Genomic DNA, 21,113 nt, shown 5'->3' with positions numbered 1-21,113 from the left:
AATTGTGTATTTGTGTTGCATCAATTTTCATATTATAATTGTTTATGGATTAAACAATTTAAAATGTTTTTTACTAAAATATGAATTTACTTTACTATAATAATCAATTTCGTAGTATTTTGATAATCTTATAAAATTTAGTTAGTAGAGGTCTAAAGAGGTCTAAAGTAGAGCTATAAATAAATACAAAAACACTATTTATAAGATACACATAGATACTAATTAAAACTGCTCTGTTTGAGGATATATATTGGTAGTCTTTATGATCTCCATGTATAGATGTGGATGGCTATTTTATGGCTCAGTGCAATAATAAATAAACCTCCTAGCCTAGTAGGCTTCCCTTATGAAAGTCTGTTACTAACTCTTCACACTTAGAAATGCATACAAACATAATATTCGGTTCAAGTAATCATCCAAGTGAAGTAATACAATACATTCATGTACCATGTTTCTATACAAAATCAGTAGTACTAGAAACTCTGAAGTGAAAATTGTTCTAAATTTTTTTTAAAATGTGAGGCCTGAATTTTCTTTAATTTTTAACTCAGCTATTTCCAATATTCCTGGCACAGATCCACTGCTCATAAATTGGTTTGAAATGTATTATATTAAATATAAACATAATTCCAGGGGAGAGACTATTTTGTGTACATAATTTCTTATTCTTTGAGAATATGCACATATTTTAACTTCTTGAATTATCTGCATAATGAGTGAAGATATCAAGTACTTTCTAAGAATTCATTAGTATTATTATGTGTAAATTATTTTCTCTCTCAAGTAGGTAGCAAATATTTCCAATTATCTTGAATAAACTTTACAAGTAAAATATTGCATTTACATTATTTTCAAAGCAATGAATCATTCATCTATGCCAGTATGATGGAAAAATATGCAAGTGATATTTTTATGAGTCATTATTCACATCTTTGAAAAAAACTTAAGCAGTTTGCCATTCAAATCAACTGTAAAATGTCCATATTAAATTCTTTATATATGGAATATATATAGTATACTGCATAACCTCAGTTAGATGTGAAATTTAAAATAGCCAAACTCACACAAGCAGAGAGTAGAATGGTGGTCACCAGGGGTTGGAGAGTGGGGGCCATGGGGAGATGTTGGTTAAAGTGTACAAAATTTCAGATACTCAAGATGAATAAGTTCTGGAGATCTAATATATAGCAATATGACTATAATTAACAATATTGTATTGTGTGCTTGAAATTTGCTAACAGGGTAGATCTTAAGTTTTCTCATCACACAACCAAAAAATGGTAACTGTGAGCTGATGAATATGTTAATTACCTTGAGTGTGGGCATTATTTCACAATGTGACATGTATCGAAATATCAATTATATGCCTTAAAAATACACAATATTTTTTACAGCTTTATTGGAGTATAATTGCTTTACAATGGTGTGTTAGTTTCTGCTTTATAACAAAGTGAATCAGTTATACATATATATATGTTCCCATATCTCTTCCCTCCTGCATCTCCCTCCCTCCCACCCTCCCTATCCCAGCCCTCCAGACGGTCACAAGGCACTGAGCTGATCTCCCTGTGCTATGCAGCTGCTTCCCACTAGCTATCTACCTTACATTTGGTAGTGTATATATGTCCATGCCTCTCTCTCCCTTTGTCACAGCTTACACTTCCCCCTCCCCATATCCTCAAGTCCATTCTCTAGTAGGTCTGTGTCTTTATTCCTGTCTTACCCCTAGGTTCTTCATGACATTTTTTTCCCCTTAAATTCCATATATATGTGTTAGCATACGGTATTTCTCTTTCTCTTTCTGACTTCACTCTGTATGACAGACTCTAGGTCTATCCACCTCATTACAAATAGCTCAATTTCGTTTCCTTTTATGGCTGAGTAATATTCCATTGTATATATGTGCCAGTATGGAGGTTCCTTAAAAAACTACAAATAGAACTACCATATGACCCAGGAATCCCACTACTGGGCATATACCCTGAGAAAACCATAATTCAAAAAGAGTCATGTACGAAAATGTTCACTGCAGCTCTATTTACAATAGCCTGGAGATGGAAACAACCTAAGTGTCCATCATCAGATGAATGGATAAAGAAGATGTGGCACAAAAATACACAATTTTTATTTGTCAACTATACCTCAATAAAGCTAGGGAAAAAGGAAATACAGGAAATCTATTGACTATGTACAAAATGTTTTCACATGTACCACATTAACTCATAGTGATATCATAAGAGTTAGAACTAGAAGGGAAATAACTGCATATTTTGTGTTTTTTATTAATCTGTGTATTCTGTTGTTCCCCTTTAATCCCTGTCCACTATAAAGTTAAACTAGATTCTGAAATGATTCCATTTGTTTATGGTTTTTTTTAATGAGGGAAATAATAGGCGGTGAAGAGACAGGATTAAATAATTGTCAAAAAATAGTACAGATGAACCTATTTGCAAAGCAGTAATAGAGACACAGACATGGAGAACAAATGTATGGACACCAATGGCAGAAAGGGGGGGGTGGGATAAATTGGGAGATTGGGATTGACATATATAAACTACTATGTATAAAACAAATAACTAATGAGAACCTACTGTATAGCACAGGGGAAAAAAAAAGAAGGTACAATCTATTTGTAGGACATATATTAAATTAATCTTAAAATGCATTCCAATATACAGTAGATGCAGACAAATACTGTTTGATTCCACTTGTACAAGGCACCTAGAATCGTCAAATTCATAGAATCAGAAAGTACATCGGTAGATGCCAAGGGTCAGGGGGTAAGGGGAGTAGGTCAGGGGGTAAGGGGACCTAGTGTTTAAAGGGGACAGAGTTTCAGTTTAGGAAGGTGAAAAATTCGGGAGATGGATGATGGTGAGAGCTGCACAACAATGTGAACATACTTAGTGCCACTGAACTGTACAGTTAAATATGGTTAAAATAGTATGTTTTATAATATGTGACTTTTACCACAATAAAAAACATTAAAAAAATTTAAAGACAAATTTTTACTACAAAATCTCTTCATTTTGAGAGCAATGCATTAATATTAAATTCTCTAATATACATATATATGAAAATTACCTTTTTTGAGTATTAGAGATAAGTGTGCACAATATAAATAGCAATTAAGATGAAATTAATATTAAATCTATAAAGGTCCCATTTAAAATCTTTGGAAAGGGGATAGGACAAAATCACAAGGAAAGAAATAAAACACTGTAACAAGACTACATTATACAAATTAAATATCTCTAGTATCAATGAGGCTATACCATGTTTATTCTAAGTAATAATAATTGATTTAAATACAATAATATAAATTCTATTAAGAGTATTGGCATATAAAGGAGGTGCTAGTTTATACATTTATTATTACTTATCATGTAACTATTTTATCCCATGTTAAGATTAAAGCCCCCTTCAGAAGAGACAGCAAATTACTCTGTATGCCTAAAGTCATAACAGATGTTTTCATTCTTAAGGTAATATCCTGTTCTGTCTCCTTGTTTTGAAGAAAACACTAAAGTACAAAATTTATCAATAGAAAATATATATTACATGGAAAACAAGTTAAACTTATTTAAGCAAAGTGCAGCATGACTAAAGTATCTTTGTTTCTCTTTTCTTTTTTTCATTGAATAAGTGACTGGGAATAAATTTTCCAAAATAGAAACGGGGAAGAATTCAAACCAAATCAGAGTTGATGTCAAATATCTGTAATCCACATAATAGTATATTACCCTAGGTTATGAAGAAATAAATAACATTAGGGTTTCATTTCTATCCTGCTGTCACATAGAAACTGTTTTAAACAGAGAAAAAATAAAACTCTGTTTTTTTAGTATAACAAATTTAGATTCAGGAATGTTTTAATTGTAAGAAGTTGAACGCTATCCTCATTGACTGAATCATTCCGTGAAGATTCAAAATTGGCCAAGTATTACCAGATAGGCTTTAAACAAATGGAAACAGTATGGAAAATAAGTTATCCAAAAATCCAAACATCTGGCATCCATGTTTATCTTCAAGGGTAGCACAGAGGATAAAACCATAAAAGAAGCAACTAAAGCACTTAAAGCTTTTCCCACTGCACACAAACGCTTTAGGAAACAAGTAAAATAGGCTGAAAAGACTATTAAATGGTTTTAGAATTTGCTATATCGGCAAAAAACTAAAATTAGAGGCTAGTTCTCACAACTATCTGGTCAGTATTAGAGCCGAAAGAGGATGATGCAAAGGGAAGAAAGAGGAAAGGTGTGGGCCATCTTCATCAGTCTACTGTTATGATACCATTAGACACCAGTCCTCTCTTCTGCTATTCTTTCTATGACAACTGAATTCAACAAAAAAAGAGATTCTTTCAGTTACACTCTCAACTTATCTGCATTTTTCAACACGAAACTTTAAATTTAAGAATATAAACCAAGAGTTGATCAATCAAAAAAACTAGACTGTTTATGCAGTAAGAATTAGATAATAACTTTCAAATATTTCTAATTTAGTAATTAAGAAACTATATAATAGTTAATCATATAAAATTAATTATAATCAAAATGCTAGAATGTGGGTGTTGAGAAGAAATAAACACCAAAGTATTAGGTTCTCAACCTACTACCTTTCTTTTTCTGAGGGCCAAATACTTTGATTAAGATAAATGAATGAGTATGAGATATGCTATGTCAAAATTTTTGAGACTAAACAACAGAATCATTTTTATGATTAGGATAAGTCTATACTTTTGATATTTATTAACAAAACTGAAGCAAACTCAGGAAATTTCTAAGTTTTTTTCCCTGCATAATATTTTATCATATGAAATTTAATTTTCATCCCTCAAAATTGGTAAATTATTTTTTAAATAAAGCAAATAACAATGTTAATTTTCTTGAAAATTATTTTAAGAAATGAGAATGAATGCATAAATAACAAATCAGAGGATGATTTTGACATTTTCATGAAAAGGAAGAGCAGATATTTTAAATAAAATCATGTTCATGAAAAAAATAAGCTATTCTGAGCCCAGATATTATGGCACATGCCAACTATTTTGAAAAGTGCCAAAGACAGGTCATAGTATTAGTAATGAAAATATAACTCCAAATATGATGAACTGAATGATTAATTCTTTTATAATATGAAGGATTCTTTTCTCGCATTTAAGTCAGTTACATATTTTTTGCTTTTAAGTCAGTTACCAATCTCTTCTATTTTCAATAATGAAGGGTACTAGAGCCACAGTCTAGTCAAACTTAGATGGGTTAGAGTGGATCCTGATTTAATCCCTTTCTAATAACAAAACCTTAATGAAATTACTGAAATTCTCTACGATTCAGCTTACTCAGCCTAAAAATGTGGGTAATAATAGTAATGCCATCATCATGGAGGGGCTGTGTTGATTAAAGGAAATAATCCACTGCTCAGCACAATACCTGTCAATCAAAAATGTGATATCTCTAAATCACTTTTTCTTTAATTATTTAACTATTAGAGCAGATGAACTGTAGTTCATATAACTATGTGTAAAATACTTAGAAAGACAGAACTATTAAAAGCACTTATAATACTAGCTAATATTGTCAAATTCCTCAATTCTCGCTGTTTCAAACTGTCTATATCACTGCATTCCTCACCTTTTCTCCAACACCACCAACTGAGCCAATGGATCCCGGGGGTCCTTGTGGTCCCTGTAGTGTAGGAAAAGGAATACAGTTACGCTTGCTCTTAAAATAAAATATAAAATTACAAATATAAGTCCAGTTATTCTCAGAGGGAGAGAAATATTATGCAAGAATATTCCAAGTCATTTGAAAGATGAGACAAAATGATGAACTTTATTGAGTTGTCAAATTTACTGGATAGCAAATAATTTAATTATACTAAATTGATTTTCAAATTCACCAGAATTTTGAAGATAAGGTAGGAGACTTTCCAACTCTAGTCATGTTAGTTGATACTTGAAACATAATTTCAATCTGTCTGCCTATTGAAGAGATCAGATTTAGAGGATGATTTTGTAGATTTTTTTAGTGGATCAAGATATGATTCTGGTTAAGAATTATGTAATCCATGCAAAAAACAATATAAACCATCCTTAAACTTTAAATTACATAGGGGGAATTAAAACCTAAAAGCATTTTTAGTACATCTGTGCCTAATCTATTTTACCCAGTTCTGGTCTGACAAAATTAAAAGCAGGAATAACAGAAGAGCAATAAAGACAAGAATAAATGACTTGTTCTTTGTGAAAAGGGAAAGTCAAATGGAAACAGAACATCAAAGCCTGTAAATTTGTTAATGGTAACAGTAAGATAAATATGGCATTACATTCCTGTAATATTGGAACAGTCAGTCAACAATTAAGCTTGGGGGAGGAAAGCTTTATACAGTTGACAGGAAACATTTTTTACATGGTAAGAGGTGCACATATTATCATGCACATATTACTCTAACATATTTTATAGAAGGAAAATATAAAACTTTTAGATAGTAGATGCATAAATAAAGGCTGTTTGGAGTACAGACCTAGGCTAGTACAATCAAGCCAATTACAACCATCTCCTCAAGCAGTTGTAAAAGATAAAGGTTAAATTGGAAACAATTCAGCAACATTGTACAGTTATTATGTGCAAGACAGTATGTTGAACTGAACAATGCAGTTCTTAGAGCTAGTATTTCTAATTCACCAATAAATATTAATATATATTGACTGTAAGTTTTGTACCTATATTATATTTGTGAGGACTAGCTCCCTACAAAGCTTTTCTTTTCCTGTAAAATAAAATGGAGTGAGTAAATGATCCTTGAGCTCTTGTTCTCTTAAACATTTAACAGGAGTGTAATTGTCTCCATTATGTCTTGACACTACCTGCTATTAAATAATATCTATATAACTTCAAAATAATTAACATATTTCACAGTCTTACATCAGCTCCATTGGGACCTTGAGGACCTCTGGGGCCTGGAGGACCAGGTGGACCCTGTAAGAGATGAATATTAAGGTCTATGAAGTCTAAACTCAAATGCATTTCTGATATTTCATTTTGTGATTAAGAAAACTAAAAGAAGTTTCAGCCTGCAAAATCATAGTCAGTGAAGCATATCAGTGTTATAAGTCATTTGTGATGGATACAACATCATGTCAGCAAATGATTATTTACACATAGCTATGGGGAAATTAGAACTGCAGGAAGAACAATTTAATTAAAAATTAGAAAAGTCTATTGTTACTATCTGGTACAATGAAGTCATACAGCCAGAAATATTTTAGGCTAGAATATGCTAGAATGCTAGAGTATAAAAGGAACATAAACTTTGAAGCGGAAATGGTGCTTGAGTAGATTTAGAATTCATTAATTCTATATTTTTATTTGTATATTTTTGTTTTGTTTTTTATGTCAGCTCTCATGTTACATATGCTAGAATTGGAATAAGATTAACTATTTAGTTGTCTTCCTCAAACAAAGGGTCTCTCTCTTGGTTGTGCTTTAAGATTACCTTGGGGCACTTTTTATAAAATACTGGTGACCAGAACCCCTTACTTCAAGAATGTATTAATGATTCAGGGAACCATAGCAAGCATATTTAGAGAGGAGTTTGCTATGTAATGATGCTGTTTGAGGTATTAATTAGTTATTTGAATCAGCAATATTAATGTTCTCAGTTTTTAAGTTTATTGTAATAAGAATAATTTCTTATTTGAAGAAAATGAAATCTAATATGCAAATATAAAAATATCAAAATATGTATTCTGAAGGAAGCAAAAATTGGGGGCAATGTTTATTGAAGGGAAAGAACAATTAGGAAATGTATTCATTACATTTCATAGATTTCAATGACCTTGGTTAATTGTTTCCTTAACCAAGGTAGTCCTTAATCAGCAAATATATGTATTTCAAGTTTTTAGTTGAATTATTAGACTTAAACTTAGAGGAGAAATCCAGAATCAATAAATGCGAATTTTTATGTTATAGCATTCTGATTAAGACAGAATTCCTTATTAAATTAAGAATTTGTTTCAAAGTACAATTAATTTTTAATATTGTTAACATTTGCTAATTATCTAAATCCTGGGTAAATATTATCTATTATTTACCTGTTTCACATCAAAGTCCAGAGCTAAAGACTAATAAGTAACTGAAGCGTGGCAGTTTATATACACTTCAACAATAAATACACATAGAAATAAAAAATATATAACAATACATCAACCTAAGAATACCATATATGTATAAAACACTACTCCAAAGTGAGAAAGAGAAAAGGTAGAGAATTAGTCAAGACTGTGGCGGGAGATTCAATAGCGGCAGATGCAAGTTTGGGTGAGAATCAGGGAGGCATCAATCTGAAAAATCATAGCCTTTAGGGCTACTTTGTTCATACTAATAAACCTTAAGAAAGATGTTAGTAATGTAGAAATTCACAGCATACATCAATTCTAAAACATAGAAACTTACCATGGGACCAACATCCCCATTTTCACCTTTTTCACCAGGTGGGCCTGGCAGACCCTAAGAAAATATAGTAGAAAATAATAAAAGTCATTCATGTATTTAAAAAATATATATTTGGCTAATTTCTAATATAGAATTAAAAATTAAATATAAGTTAAATAAGAACATGGAAATTGAGTCAAACGATCATTTGTCAAAATACTTACAATGCAAATATTGACTATATATGATGGAATCTTATATCTACATTCACTAATAAAATTTATGCTTTGTCTAATATACTGTTTGATTTCAGTTACATGAACTAAGCACATTATTTGGTCTGGGAATTTATGAATACTAAATCATTTTCTCCATCTTTTATGAGTAGTATATGGAACTACCATTGTAAAACTTTTTTGGAAAAATCTTGTCCCAAATTATTTTAGAACACCTTATCCAAGGGAGGATTTTATAGCTAGGTATAGTCAAAACTCTTTCAAAAATAAATATTCCATCCAGTATATATCCAGGGTTACAAATATCTTCTGAACTTTTAATCTGTTAATTCCACTTCTGAATCTTAAAAACTCATAGGCCATGAGACCTGATATATTATACTTCCCTTATTCTCTCAATCCATTTCCTTTACATTCATTTGCAGTGTAAATGCTTTAGGAGAGGTTTTGTGCTACTGAATAAACTCAGAGCAGCTGCACACAAATTTCACCGGCCCCCATCTTTATGGAAAAATTATTTTATTTACTCTTGCTCTTCCTAACTAGTTCCTCCATGCAGAGCTGTTTATATTTCCTCTTTCATATCACAATGATACTTTGTACATATTTGAATGTACACTTAAAAACACAATTATACCAGTTGTTTACATACTTATCCTCACTGGGCAGTGCTCTTTCAGGTGTCAATTTTTTATCTCTAACAATAAGCAGAAGGCCAGGGAAAAACTGAGATTTTAATAAAATGTTGAATTTATGATGAATGAATGAATTCTAAGAAAATAAATCAACAGGAAATGCTACATGCAATAAGATGTTTCTTGTAACACTAGCTATGATAGTTAAAATTCTCAATTATTCCAGATGTTTAATCATAAGAAAACATAGTTAAATAAATTTGGTTGTATAAACTAATGGAATATTATAAGACTATAATTATGATACTAATATTCTAAATATGAATAATGTTTATGATAAGTATTAAATACAAATATAAATGAATGTATACTATAAATTTAACTGTGAAATATGTATTAAAATATGTATGATGACTATTGGACAGAAATAGTAAAAGTGGTAATAGGTTTTAATATGGTAGAATTATGGATTGTTTTAATTTTTAAAATGTTTTTGGGTTTATCATTATGTATATAAATCATACATTTTATACATACTTAAACATTTTTACAATAGTATTTCAGATATAATCTATTTAAGAAATAAAAAATATACGCTACATAAGCTCTACATTTCTACTGATATTTTAATAAAGTTATTGACTTGGTCCTACACACAGTGGCTACAAAGTATTTGACCAAAACCCACACTAATAAATATACTTATTACCTAGTAAACATGCACATGTAAAATAGTTGAAACATAGGTTTCAAAAAGTAATACTTACCTTGAATGGATAGATGATGATCTTTGATATTTTTATTCTATTTTACCTTATCCTGTTATATTTCATTTTTTAATGCTGGTAATAACCCACTAAATTGTTTTTGTGACCTACTAATTCCATATGACTCTCAGTTTAGAGAGAGGGTACTTTACCGAGTATATTTGTAAACATTTTTTAATGTTCCATATATTCATTTTTAGAGGAAATATTAATTACTGATTTATAATGAACAACATATACCAGAATGTCATTTATTTTTTCTCATATATCATTCAGATATCTAGGAAAATAGCCTATCATATGTACTTCCCAAACAGTTATCATCATCTGATGCTAGCTTCTAGAATTACTAGAGAAGTTCCTAGTAAGTTTCCTGGGAGGAAAGAGCCAGGTAGTGTTTCTGATTTTAGCCTGCTTAAAAATTATTTGAAAGAGATCCCTAAAATTTTAGATTCCCAGATCTACAACCTAAGAGATTCTAATTCATTGATGGAGCACATGAACTCAAATTCTTAACAGACAAGTAGATTTTTAACACAGATGAAATAAACATTTCAGTTTAAGTCCATTTCCTTAAGTAGTAAGCATTACAGCTTAAACATAATTAAGTTCTTATAAACACTGTATAAATTAACAACCACATTCCTTATCTTCTGTACAGGTTTCCACCACTTTTAGTACAGAGCGCATCTAATTTGGGATCCCCAAATTGAATGGTATAAAATATTTGCTCATAGTTGTCTTTTACTTCTATAATAAGCCCAGTCTGCATTTCCATCTTTTATTTACACATGATTATTCCTAATATTAGTTCAATAGAAACCTTCCAATAGAAAAATATTTAAATATTTATTTTTTATGAAGTTTGATGATAGTTCAAGTTAAGACAGAATGTTCTTCTTATTAAAATTAATAGAAACATAATGAGTCAAATTCTCTTTTTGCAGGAACTAAATGTGCAAAATTGCACTCCAGTTTTAATCAGTTTTCACATGTCCTACCTCTTTCCTAGGGAGTAATTTATGCATGGAGAGACTCTGTTTTAAGGTCTGTCAATTTAAGATCATTTACTACATAAGTGATGAAATAAAAAAATGAATTCAGGCCAAGAACTCTCATTCTATATGTCTCCTTCATATGCAGACAAATAGTAAACAGAGAAATGAAAAATCAAGTCGTTTAAACAGAATATTAGATTATTATTATTTCTGTCTATTATAATTGCTAATATCTATTCTGCCATGAAGACTCAATTAAAGTATGCAGATGTGATTGTGAACATGTTAATTACATTAGCATCTTTTCAGATTCCTGATTTAAAGAGGTAGCTGTGGGAAAAATATAATCAATTTTTCAGGGAACTGATTTCTTGAGTCATCCTCATCAAAGAGGACATTTCTTACTCTGCGGAAATGAAGACTTTTTTATGTTTTATGTTAATATGTTGTAAATATAAGCTACAAGGCACCTTTTTTAATCATGATAACTAAATTTCTAAATTACAAACTTTTGGATTCAGAATAATCAGTTAACTGAAAAAGCAGAAAATGAGTGGTAACATATCCACTGGCAATCTAATTTTTAATGCCTTGTTGTTTTCAAATATGTGTACTTCTCATACATACTGATATATACTACTCAGGATTGCTTATTTATTATTGTCTAACAAGTATAAAAGGGCTAAACACAAATATGAAATGAAGTTTTTACATTTTCCAAGTTGAAAAATAATTATTTTGGCATTAAAAAAAGTAGAAAATTATAACATCATGTTCACTGGTAGACATCCATTGAGTGTTATAACAATAATTGTTATGATAATATAATTATATTTTTACAATATAATTTGTACAATTATATATATAATAAGCTAGTTAATATTAAAAACTAATATTCTATGGCTTTACTTATGAAAACAGAGATAAAAATTAAATTTATACAAATTCAACTTTTACTTACTTTTCCACAACTTCACAAAATTTTGAGTACAATGAACTAGATGATTTAATTTAATCATTTCTAAAATTGCTAATGTGGCATAACTAATATTCACATGGCACCCAAATAGCATTTAAAACAAAATTTTTTAATCTTTTAGAGGATCACTAGGTAGGTATTGAATAAGCAAGTGGGAGAAGAAAGTCAGATGTTTCCAAAGTTTGTAGGAAGTAGTTAAACTCACATGGAAGAGTGGAAAAACAACTCAGAACAGATGTCTACTATGCATTGTTTTGCCTAAGAACCCAGTTGTAAGCCATATTTGAATGAAAATGTTTTAGCCTACAATGTTTTACAATTTAATATTTCCTCCCCTGAAAGTGTTTCATAAAATACAAATTATAATTCTAAATTTAAGAAGTTATTTTAAATAACCAATTTACTGTTAATTTGTTTATTTTACCTATTATTGTTTAACATTTCTTGTTGTTAGTTTCTGTTAATAGTTGCGATTGACAGTTTGCTATTTATCAAAAGGCTTTTAATTTTTGCTAGCCATCTGGAGTACTAATTTTCTTGCTGTGAGATGTGTGAAAGAATGCTTCTAACATCTTGCTTCTAACTGTCACACTTAAAGAAGGTTGTCATTCATTTTCCAAATACAATGAGGATGAAGAAAAGGGGTGTTATACTTATGGTGGGGCTAAATAAACTCCAGAAACAGAAACCAGGGCTGATGCAGCTTCAGAAAAATTAATAATAATTGATTAAAAGCAGTTAAAGTTCAGATACATATTTAAGTAAAACAGTCATTATACTTAAACTTTGTACCCTAGTTCCCAGATAGAAAGAAGGAAAGCTGTTTTGTTTTACAACTTCCGGAAAACCTGGTGTGAAAAGTAAGTGGGAATGACAAGGGTGTGCAACTCAGAGAACATCTTACCTGAAGACCTATGGGACCCGGAGGTCCTGGGAAACCTCTGGCACCTTCATCACCTTTTTGTCCAAACATCCCCTGCTGACCTCTGGGACCTGGCTCACCATCACCTCCCTAGAAAAGACCAATAAAAATGATCACAAACTGGAAGAATCATGATTCTGCTACAAGTCATCATAAACATGTAGCCATTTCTAATTTAATCAAAGACAGTTTATTTATAAGTTACCAAGTACAAAGTAAGTTACATTTCCATTATCCGCTGCAAATATACCATTGTTAGTTTTGCTTACATTATTTGGTTCTGAAATATGACTGATTTTGATTTTCTCACGTATATCAAGTGAAGTAAAAGCTATTTAAAAAGGGAAAATAATGTTCAAAATTGTCTATGAAGTACTTCTCAACTGTTTATTATCTATCTTCAAATGAAGTCACAGTGTTTTTTGTTTATAAAGATCAGCTTGGTTTGCTATATTAGATAATTTAAACTTGATTTAATGTTAAGCATACAAACTTATTACCACATGAAATAGACTGGTTATGTGACAGTTCATAAATCTGATCAGAGAACGGTAAGGCTTTAGATTTGCTGAACAAAGAGGAATACTTACAGCAATTCCAGGGGCACCAACTGGACCTTGAAGACCTGGGGGACCAGGAGGACCCTGCGGTGAGATAAAAATCTGTAATTTTGAAACTGAAACCAGAGGAGCCTGAGCTATGTAGTGCAGAGCATTTGGTTGATCAAAATCTATTAATCATCTCTACATTTCTTGGGGAAAAAAAAAATGTTTTGGCATTCAGTACAGTCAACCATTATTTATTTTACTCCTTGAGACTCAGACTTGCCTACTTGCAATCAATTTTAAATTGGCAGTTATTGAAAGCATTCTCAACTATAATGTGGATATTTAAAAATGGATTTCTATGCTAATATAAATCATGTTGAAGTTTCACACTTGAAAAATTTCAAAATACCAGATTTCTTTAATGAGATATGTATGTGTCAGAAAGAGCACATGAAAAAAGCATCCATATGCTATCTTCTAAATGAAAAATAGGATGTGGGGAATTCTATATGACAGAAAGTAATGATATATGAAACCTCAGAATTTTCTTTATATGTAAACACATGCAAACTCAGTATTATATATTAAGTATACTGGAACGCCTTATTTTGAGCAGTAGATTTTAATGGCTTTATGAGTCTTACATACATAAATATTACTTCTTAACTGTCCTTTTTTCCAACATAAGTAACTGATCAGGCACTATAAAAGATCCAAACATTAAAGAGTCATTGGATTGGATTGCTCTTTTTCTTAAAACTGCCACACAGTGGGAAGAGTGCTTAAAGCATAGGTTCTGGAGGTATGTGTGGTTCAGGGACCATTGGGGTACCTGAGTCCCTGTCAGGTTTCCACTAGGTCAAAAATCCTTTTCATAACAACTTTAAGATATTATTTGTCTTTAAACCATATGGTATTCAAACTAATGGTGCAAAAACAATGGAGGGTAAAATTGCTGATGATTTAGTCTCATTCTGTGGCTTTTAGGGTTGGAATTATTGCATTTCTTAACACACAATTTGAAAAGAGGTTTTATTAAAATTGACTGAATCTCAAACTGAATAGTTCCCACAGAGGTAGTATAGTAGTAATATTATAATCTTCAGAGAGGTAAGGGAATAGTAATATGAAAAAATATCCATGGTTAACACCAAAAGGAGTTAAACGAATAATGCCCCCTCAATAAGAAATAGGAAACTTACATTTTCTCCTTTGTCACCCTTGCTGCCTTTTTGTCCTGGTTCACCGATTTCACCCTGTATTTGAAAGATTTGAGTTAAAGTTTATCTCTAATATGCCATACCTGCCATTGCATTGTCATCACTATCATTGTATGATTAAATTTTACTTTAATGTAATTATGTGCTAACATTTAATGTCAGAGTTTAAATTGGAAAAGCCTGCTTCTCACTTTCTAGTATTGACTAATATTGATTTCTAATATTGATTAGTATATAGACAAACAAAAGTCAACTGGACTTTGAGGAATACTGCAGCTGGATTTTTAATTCACAAAATCAGTTTTGTCTGAAATATTACCAGTATAAATTAATAATGAAAATACATTAATTTATATAAAAATATAATTACACATTAATCAAAAATCAGTTATTTTTTCTCCTAGTTTTCCAACTATTAAAATGTTGCACATTATCAGAGCACTGGTTAACAAATTTTGTTATATAATTTCACAATAATATTAGAAAATATATTCAGTTCAAACACAACATAGCTATACATTCAAAATCAAGAGCTTAGAATCTTTACTTACAAGTTAGTAAAAAATAGGGAAGTATAGGATTATCAAATATGTATGCAGCTCATTCTTAAATTTTAATTCTGCAATATCCAAGACACCACAGCTAAATGTATACAAGTAATTAATTAAATTAATTTCACATTTATTTCAGAAACATATATTTAAAAATAGATAAGCAACTTTGGCATCTGTTATTTTTTCTCACTACCATTGTTCTTGTCTTGTTTATACCCTACATACTATTTCCTGGGATAACAATAATTCTCAACCTCTAAAATAAAACTTTTGAGCACAAGGAAGCTGTATTGAAACTTTGGAAAAGATATCTTTAGATTTGACATCTAATCTTAAAAGAGATTATATCCAGGATTCTTAAGGAAAAATTTATTTTTCACAGGACGCACTAATATGAATAAAGAGCACTCACCTTGTCTCCATCCTCTCCTGGGGAGCCAGCAGGCCCAGCAGGCCCTGGGAGACCCACAGGGCCTTGTACTCCATCTCTCCCTGCAGGGCCTTGGGGACCTTTTTCTCCCTGCATTGAAAATCCAGCAGGTCATTACTTTGCCGTAAGAAACCTATAAATTAGCTATTGTTACAATTTTTAAGTACAGCTACAACAGTCATACTCTGGCTTCCATATTTGACAAGGAAATTGCTTTGATTTTCCCCCAAAGTATATTTTCCCAATATATTGCTATTTCCTAGTAGCAAATGATAACACAAAAGATCTCTACATTCTTTCGTGGCTAGGGATACTAACATTGTTAACAATTTATGAATCTCAAGTTATGGGTCACAAAAACAATTAAGACTCAACTTGGAATTTTTCTTTCAATCACACATTTTCAAATCAAGCATTATATATTGATAAATCAGATGCTCGATGTTTGTGAAAACTCACTGACCCTTTACTCTTTTTCTGTGCTGCTTGTATACCCAACTTTATAATATGCTCTATGTGTAGACTTTTTCTATTTTTTAACAATGTTACATGAATTTTTCTAGATTTTGATATTTTCTTTCATTGCTGCTTTTACTGATTCAAAATGACAAGGCTGTTAGCTTTTTAAAAATTTTTGTTTACTTTTTGACAATGACATTATTTTCCTCTTTTTAAAATTTAACTATATTGTGTAGTTTAAAAAGTATAGGCTTGAGGGCTTCCCTGGTGGCGCAGTGGTTGAGAGTCTGCCTGCTGATGCAGGGGACACGGGTTTGTGCCCTGGTCCGGGAGGATCCCCACATGCCGCGAAGTGGCTGTGCCCGTGAGCCATGGTCCCTGAGCCTGCGCATCCGGAGCCTGTGCTCCGCAATGGGAGAGGCCACAACAGTGGCCCATGTACCGCAAAAAAAATAAAATAAAAAAATAATAAAATAAAATAAAAAGTATAGGCTTGATAATAAAGATAGCAAAAAATCCTTTGAGAGCTTAAATAAGTGATTTCCTAAAAGTCAAGACTTCATCAGTTCTGTACAAAATTATTCCTGATTGCAGTTGGTGGTTCTATCTTTTCTCCCATTACAAAAGCTGGGAATCCATGTCATTAGTTCCTGCATTTACATTATCCTGCTCCCCACCCCTCTGTCCCTCACCACCTCCTGTCCCTTTACGATGACTAAGTTTTATCTCTTGAATATATTTACTTCCCTTTATCTCCACCATTAGCATCTTACCCCGAAATACTAGTAGGCTTCCTCTCAACTATTGAAATGTTTCCTTCTTATCTCACATCTATTCTTACTTCCAAGCTATCCTCTGTACTGCAATCAGAGAGACAATCATCTTACCAACATTCTTTATAGTCAATTTACTTGTTTACCATTCCTAAGGTAAAGACCAAGCTGCTAGTGTGGTCTGCCATTACCTGGCTCCTACTACCTATGGAACAGCCTCTAGCCTCCCTTGCCCTTCCTCTCTTTATTTCAACCCATGTAGATCTTTTTTAGTTCAACTTGATGCCATACCCTTCCCGTCACTTGGCCTGAGCACATGTTGTTCACTTAGCCTGGAATGCCCCTAGGAGGACCCTCCACTTAGTTAATTCTTCCTCATCTTTTACATTCCATCATCAATGTCCTACCCAAGGAAAGGCTCTGATTCCAGCTTAGGTCCCTCTGTTATAAGCTGACATACACCAGTACATTTCCTTACATCATTAGCCAGAGTTTGTAATTATACAGGTACTTAGTGATTCTTTGTTTATTATCTAAAGCCCCATCAGACAATAAATTGTGTGAGGGCAGAAGCTGTCTGATTTTGTATTCCATTGTACCTAGCTAGCCTATGGCCCAGAGTAGCCATTTAAGGCTAGTTAGTTAATTGCTTAATGACAACAAAAATAACAAAATGTCTATAAAACAAAGTTAACAAGTTTATTACTTTATTGGGTTCCATACAATCTTATTGTATTTTTCAAAACTATGCCATAATTATCATTTAACACATACCTCTGATGTCACATTGGAGACCTTTTATTTCCTTCAAATTAAATATTGCAATGTCTCAAAACTATCTCCACTCATAAAATGTGCTGTGCTATTCACAGTGAATGTCACTATTTTGAACACATGAGCTGATTCAGATATTTCTCCTTAATTTGGATTTCCTTGAGAGACTGAACTCCAAAAATCAATCCTTTTATATGAGAGTATCTGTAAATAAGACAGATTAATTCTTAACTGCCTTCATTACAGTACACATAATCTCTAGCCAGGAATCACCTGCTGTTTATTTCTTCTGATCCTGGTCTGTGTGGAATCTATACCACTATATCAGATTTATATTTGGGTTTAGGAAGAGGTAAAAGACTTTGCTTAACATCTTAGCCAACGTCTCCATCAGTTTTTACTAAACGTCTGCATGGAGGGCTATGGGTATTTTCACCCAACACTTCTATAACCATTTGATGCTACCATCCCTAGATAGATAACTTCTTCAAAAGTACTACCTAATACTGTGTCCAGCACTTAGTAGCTCTCAATAACTATTTGTTGAATAAAAGAACAGTGGAATGAACACCTTGGAGTTTTTGTTGGTGGTGGGAATAACAGAGAGAACAGGTGAGCAGAACATTCTCCTCTCCCTCCCTCCTCATAATACCACCAATCACCAACAAAACCTGGGCCAAATCTTATCTCTGAAAAGGGCTTCTGTCAATAATTTCTCCTCTATATCACCAAAGTAATTTATTATCATTTTCAATACTTTTCCATATTCTTGTCTTTGTTTCAATATTTTACTTTTTCTTCATAAAGTCAAGGTATTTAAAACCCAGCCTTCAACTTATTATCTTCAGAGAATTCTTGGCTTCTCTAATAAGTATATTCTCAATTGGTATACTAAAGCAATGCATATCTGTTTTCTCTGTATACATTCTTCATTGTGTTGTGCCAATATACGGGTGCCCTGAATTTTTGAATGAACTTTTATGAAAGGGCCTGAATCTATATCTTTTATATCCCCTCCCAGTGCACAGTACACTATAAAAGTTTTATGGACAAATCTTTAGGTCTGAGATTGGTTGGAAATTATAGAAATTGTAAGAAGGAGCCAAAGAACAATTTTTTATAGTTGTCTTTTAACATCTCAGAAAATAATGTCTAAATTTTCAACAAATTTACTAAGCTGGAAATACATTGCTTTAAAAACTTCTCAGCAATTAAAAATGCTTTCTCTGTCACCAAAAGATTCTAACCACAGGTGATATGGTCCTATTCTAAATGTGTCTAAAAGGTAGTAGATTACAGAAAAACAGTCACTTTAATTTGGAAATACTTAAACAAGATCACAAACAGTAATGTCAATGGACAATGAAAGCAACTTGCTAAATCTCACTCAACTTGCTAAAACTAGGTCCTTAGTGATTAAAAGGTATTTTGAAGATTATAGGCTTAAACTAGATAATATATGTCAAAACTTACATATACACAAAAGTAGTTTTTGCATACAATGATCAGCAATTTTTATATATATTTACTGAACAAGTTTGTGTTTTAACCTTGGAGGATAAGAGAATGCTTTAGTTGTTTAGTTGTTTTAGAAAATTAATATGATTAAGTGAAAAGCAGGAACAAAATTAGGGGAGAAATCTTGATGATGAAACTTAAACCTAATGAACAGAATATATCCATAATTATTAAATAAATATAAGATAAAATAATTGACCAGATGTTTTCCCCCTCTTTCACTGTAGATCAAAACTCAAATCACACGAGAAGTGCAGCCTCTTTCTATGCGTTTCACTTACAGACCATGAAAGTGATTGGAAATTAAGTTGTACTACAAGAGGAGTGAAAAGTGAACACTTTTCTAATATAAAGCAGCAAAGTATGGTTTTAATCAAAAGTCCAGTTTTATCTTTCAAAAGGAACAAACTCAGAAGCCTTTCACATTAATAATATCCAACTCCCCCACAGATATTAGGGTTTCATAAAATGTGGAAAAATGTCATCTCATTTAATGAATTTGAAATTTTCTGTATTATAAATATAAAAATAAGTGTGTTTATATGCCAGGCACATATGCAGAAAGAATGCAGTGGACTATGAAGAGCTAATATCCTTGAATAAAAAGTAATAACTTGTGCAGGATGACAGTATAATATATTCCTCCTTGAAATTACTTACAGGAGCACCTTTCTCTCCAGCTGGACCAGGAGGACCCTGAGGTCCTGGTCGCCCTGGCAAACCAATTGGGCCAGCTGTTCCTGCTGACCCACGTTCTCCTGGTGAGCCCTAGCACAGTGGAAAAAAGGTATTTTGTTATTAATGATGGAAAAATTTACACTTAAGAATCACTTATTTAGTTATGAAATCTTACAGTTTACATAACATAAAAGTCACTTTTAGACAATTTTAAGATCTCAGACAGGAACAGTACTCACAATTTAAAAGATTAAGTTCTAGCCCCAATATTAAGCACAGATACTAAAGTTAAGAAATACTGATAAGAAGAAAAATATTTCAAAATTATATATCTTTAATATTTTACAGATGTTTTCTCTTTTCATTTAAGTGTTCACAATTGTTCACAATGTTTGATAAGACATAAATCCAACAGTACCTTCCTATACAATTTTCTCCCTGTATTATTCTGGATTGGCATGATACACTGTCTAGACTAGCATTTTTCAAAGTGACTTCTGGACTTCACCTCAAACTTGCTGAATCACAATTTCAAAGTCCTAAAAATGAGTTCAGAAATTGTCATTGCTTTGAGGTACAAATATAATTTTTTACATAATAAAGTTCAATAATCACTATCCCAGAGCTTGGACTTTTTCCTGAAAATAAGTTCTTAAATTTATCTTAGGATTCTGTAGGGACCATTGGGTTTTATTATGAACACTAACTAGATAATTCACATTTGACTAGGTATGTCCAATTGAGTTTCAAAATAGAGGCTATATATTTTCAATTAGTTTGCTTAAAAAATACCTAATATGTAAAATTTTAAAAAGTGTGGATACTGCCTTCATATTAATTATCTCTATCAACAATTTAAGAAAACATTATTTAAAGCAAGAATAAAAGAAATGCAAATGTAGATTTACTAAGTCATGTATAGGTCAAAGATAGCCTATTTATCATTTCCAATTTTATTTATTGAAAGATAACAAGAATATTGTCTTTGCATTAGATTCCTAAATGGGTGGCTAAGTTTTAATTTATCATTTTCTTTCAAGATTGAACTAATGTGAAATATTAGAAAATATGATTATTAGCAGATTTCCTTAATAATTAAGAAGTCTAAATAATAACATCATCATTTTAAAACTCAAAGAAATGATTTATAAAAGCTGGAAAATATAGTACTGTCACATTTATCTTCT

General features: G+C 31.5%; 1 protein-coding gene across 6 annotated transcripts in view; it reads right to left on the bottom strand.

Annotated features, from left to right (window-relative positions):
- COL11A1 (collagen type XI alpha 1 chain) overlaps positions 1–21,113 on the bottom strand; it is a 196,621-nt gene that overhangs the window by 33,113 nt on the left and 142,395 nt on the right. For all 6 annotated transcript variants that reach the window (XR_009564559.1, XR_009564560.1, XM_060301975.1 and 3 more), the window contains 8 exons: positions 19,909–20,016; positions 15,707–15,814; positions 14,723–14,776; positions 13,563–13,616; positions 12,955–13,062; positions 8,457–8,510; positions 6,927–6,980; positions 5,634–5,687 (listed from right to left, as the gene is read on the bottom strand). Coding sequence is in view for 4 of the 6 variants with exons in the window: in XM_060301975.1 (XP_060157958.1) it covers positions 5,634–5,687; positions 6,927–6,980; positions 8,457–8,510; positions 12,955–13,062; positions 13,563–13,616; positions 14,723–14,776; positions 15,707–15,814; positions 19,909–20,016 (594 nt within the window). In the remaining 2 variants the exon portion in view is untranslated. The remainder of the gene's footprint in view (positions 1–5,633; positions 5,688–6,926; positions 6,981–8,456; positions 8,511–12,954; positions 13,063–13,562; positions 13,617–14,722; positions 14,777–15,706; positions 15,815–19,908; positions 20,017–21,113) is intronic.

Source organism: Globicephala melas, chromosome 1 (genome assembly GCF_963455315.2).
Source record: "Globicephala melas chromosome 1, mGloMel1.2, whole genome shotgun sequence".
NCBI classification, from domain to species: domain Eukaryota; kingdom Metazoa; phylum Chordata; class Mammalia; order Artiodactyla; family Delphinidae; genus Globicephala; species Globicephala melas.
Note: the sequence above shows the minus strand (reverse complement) of the source record. Positions and strands in the feature narration are given on the sequence as shown.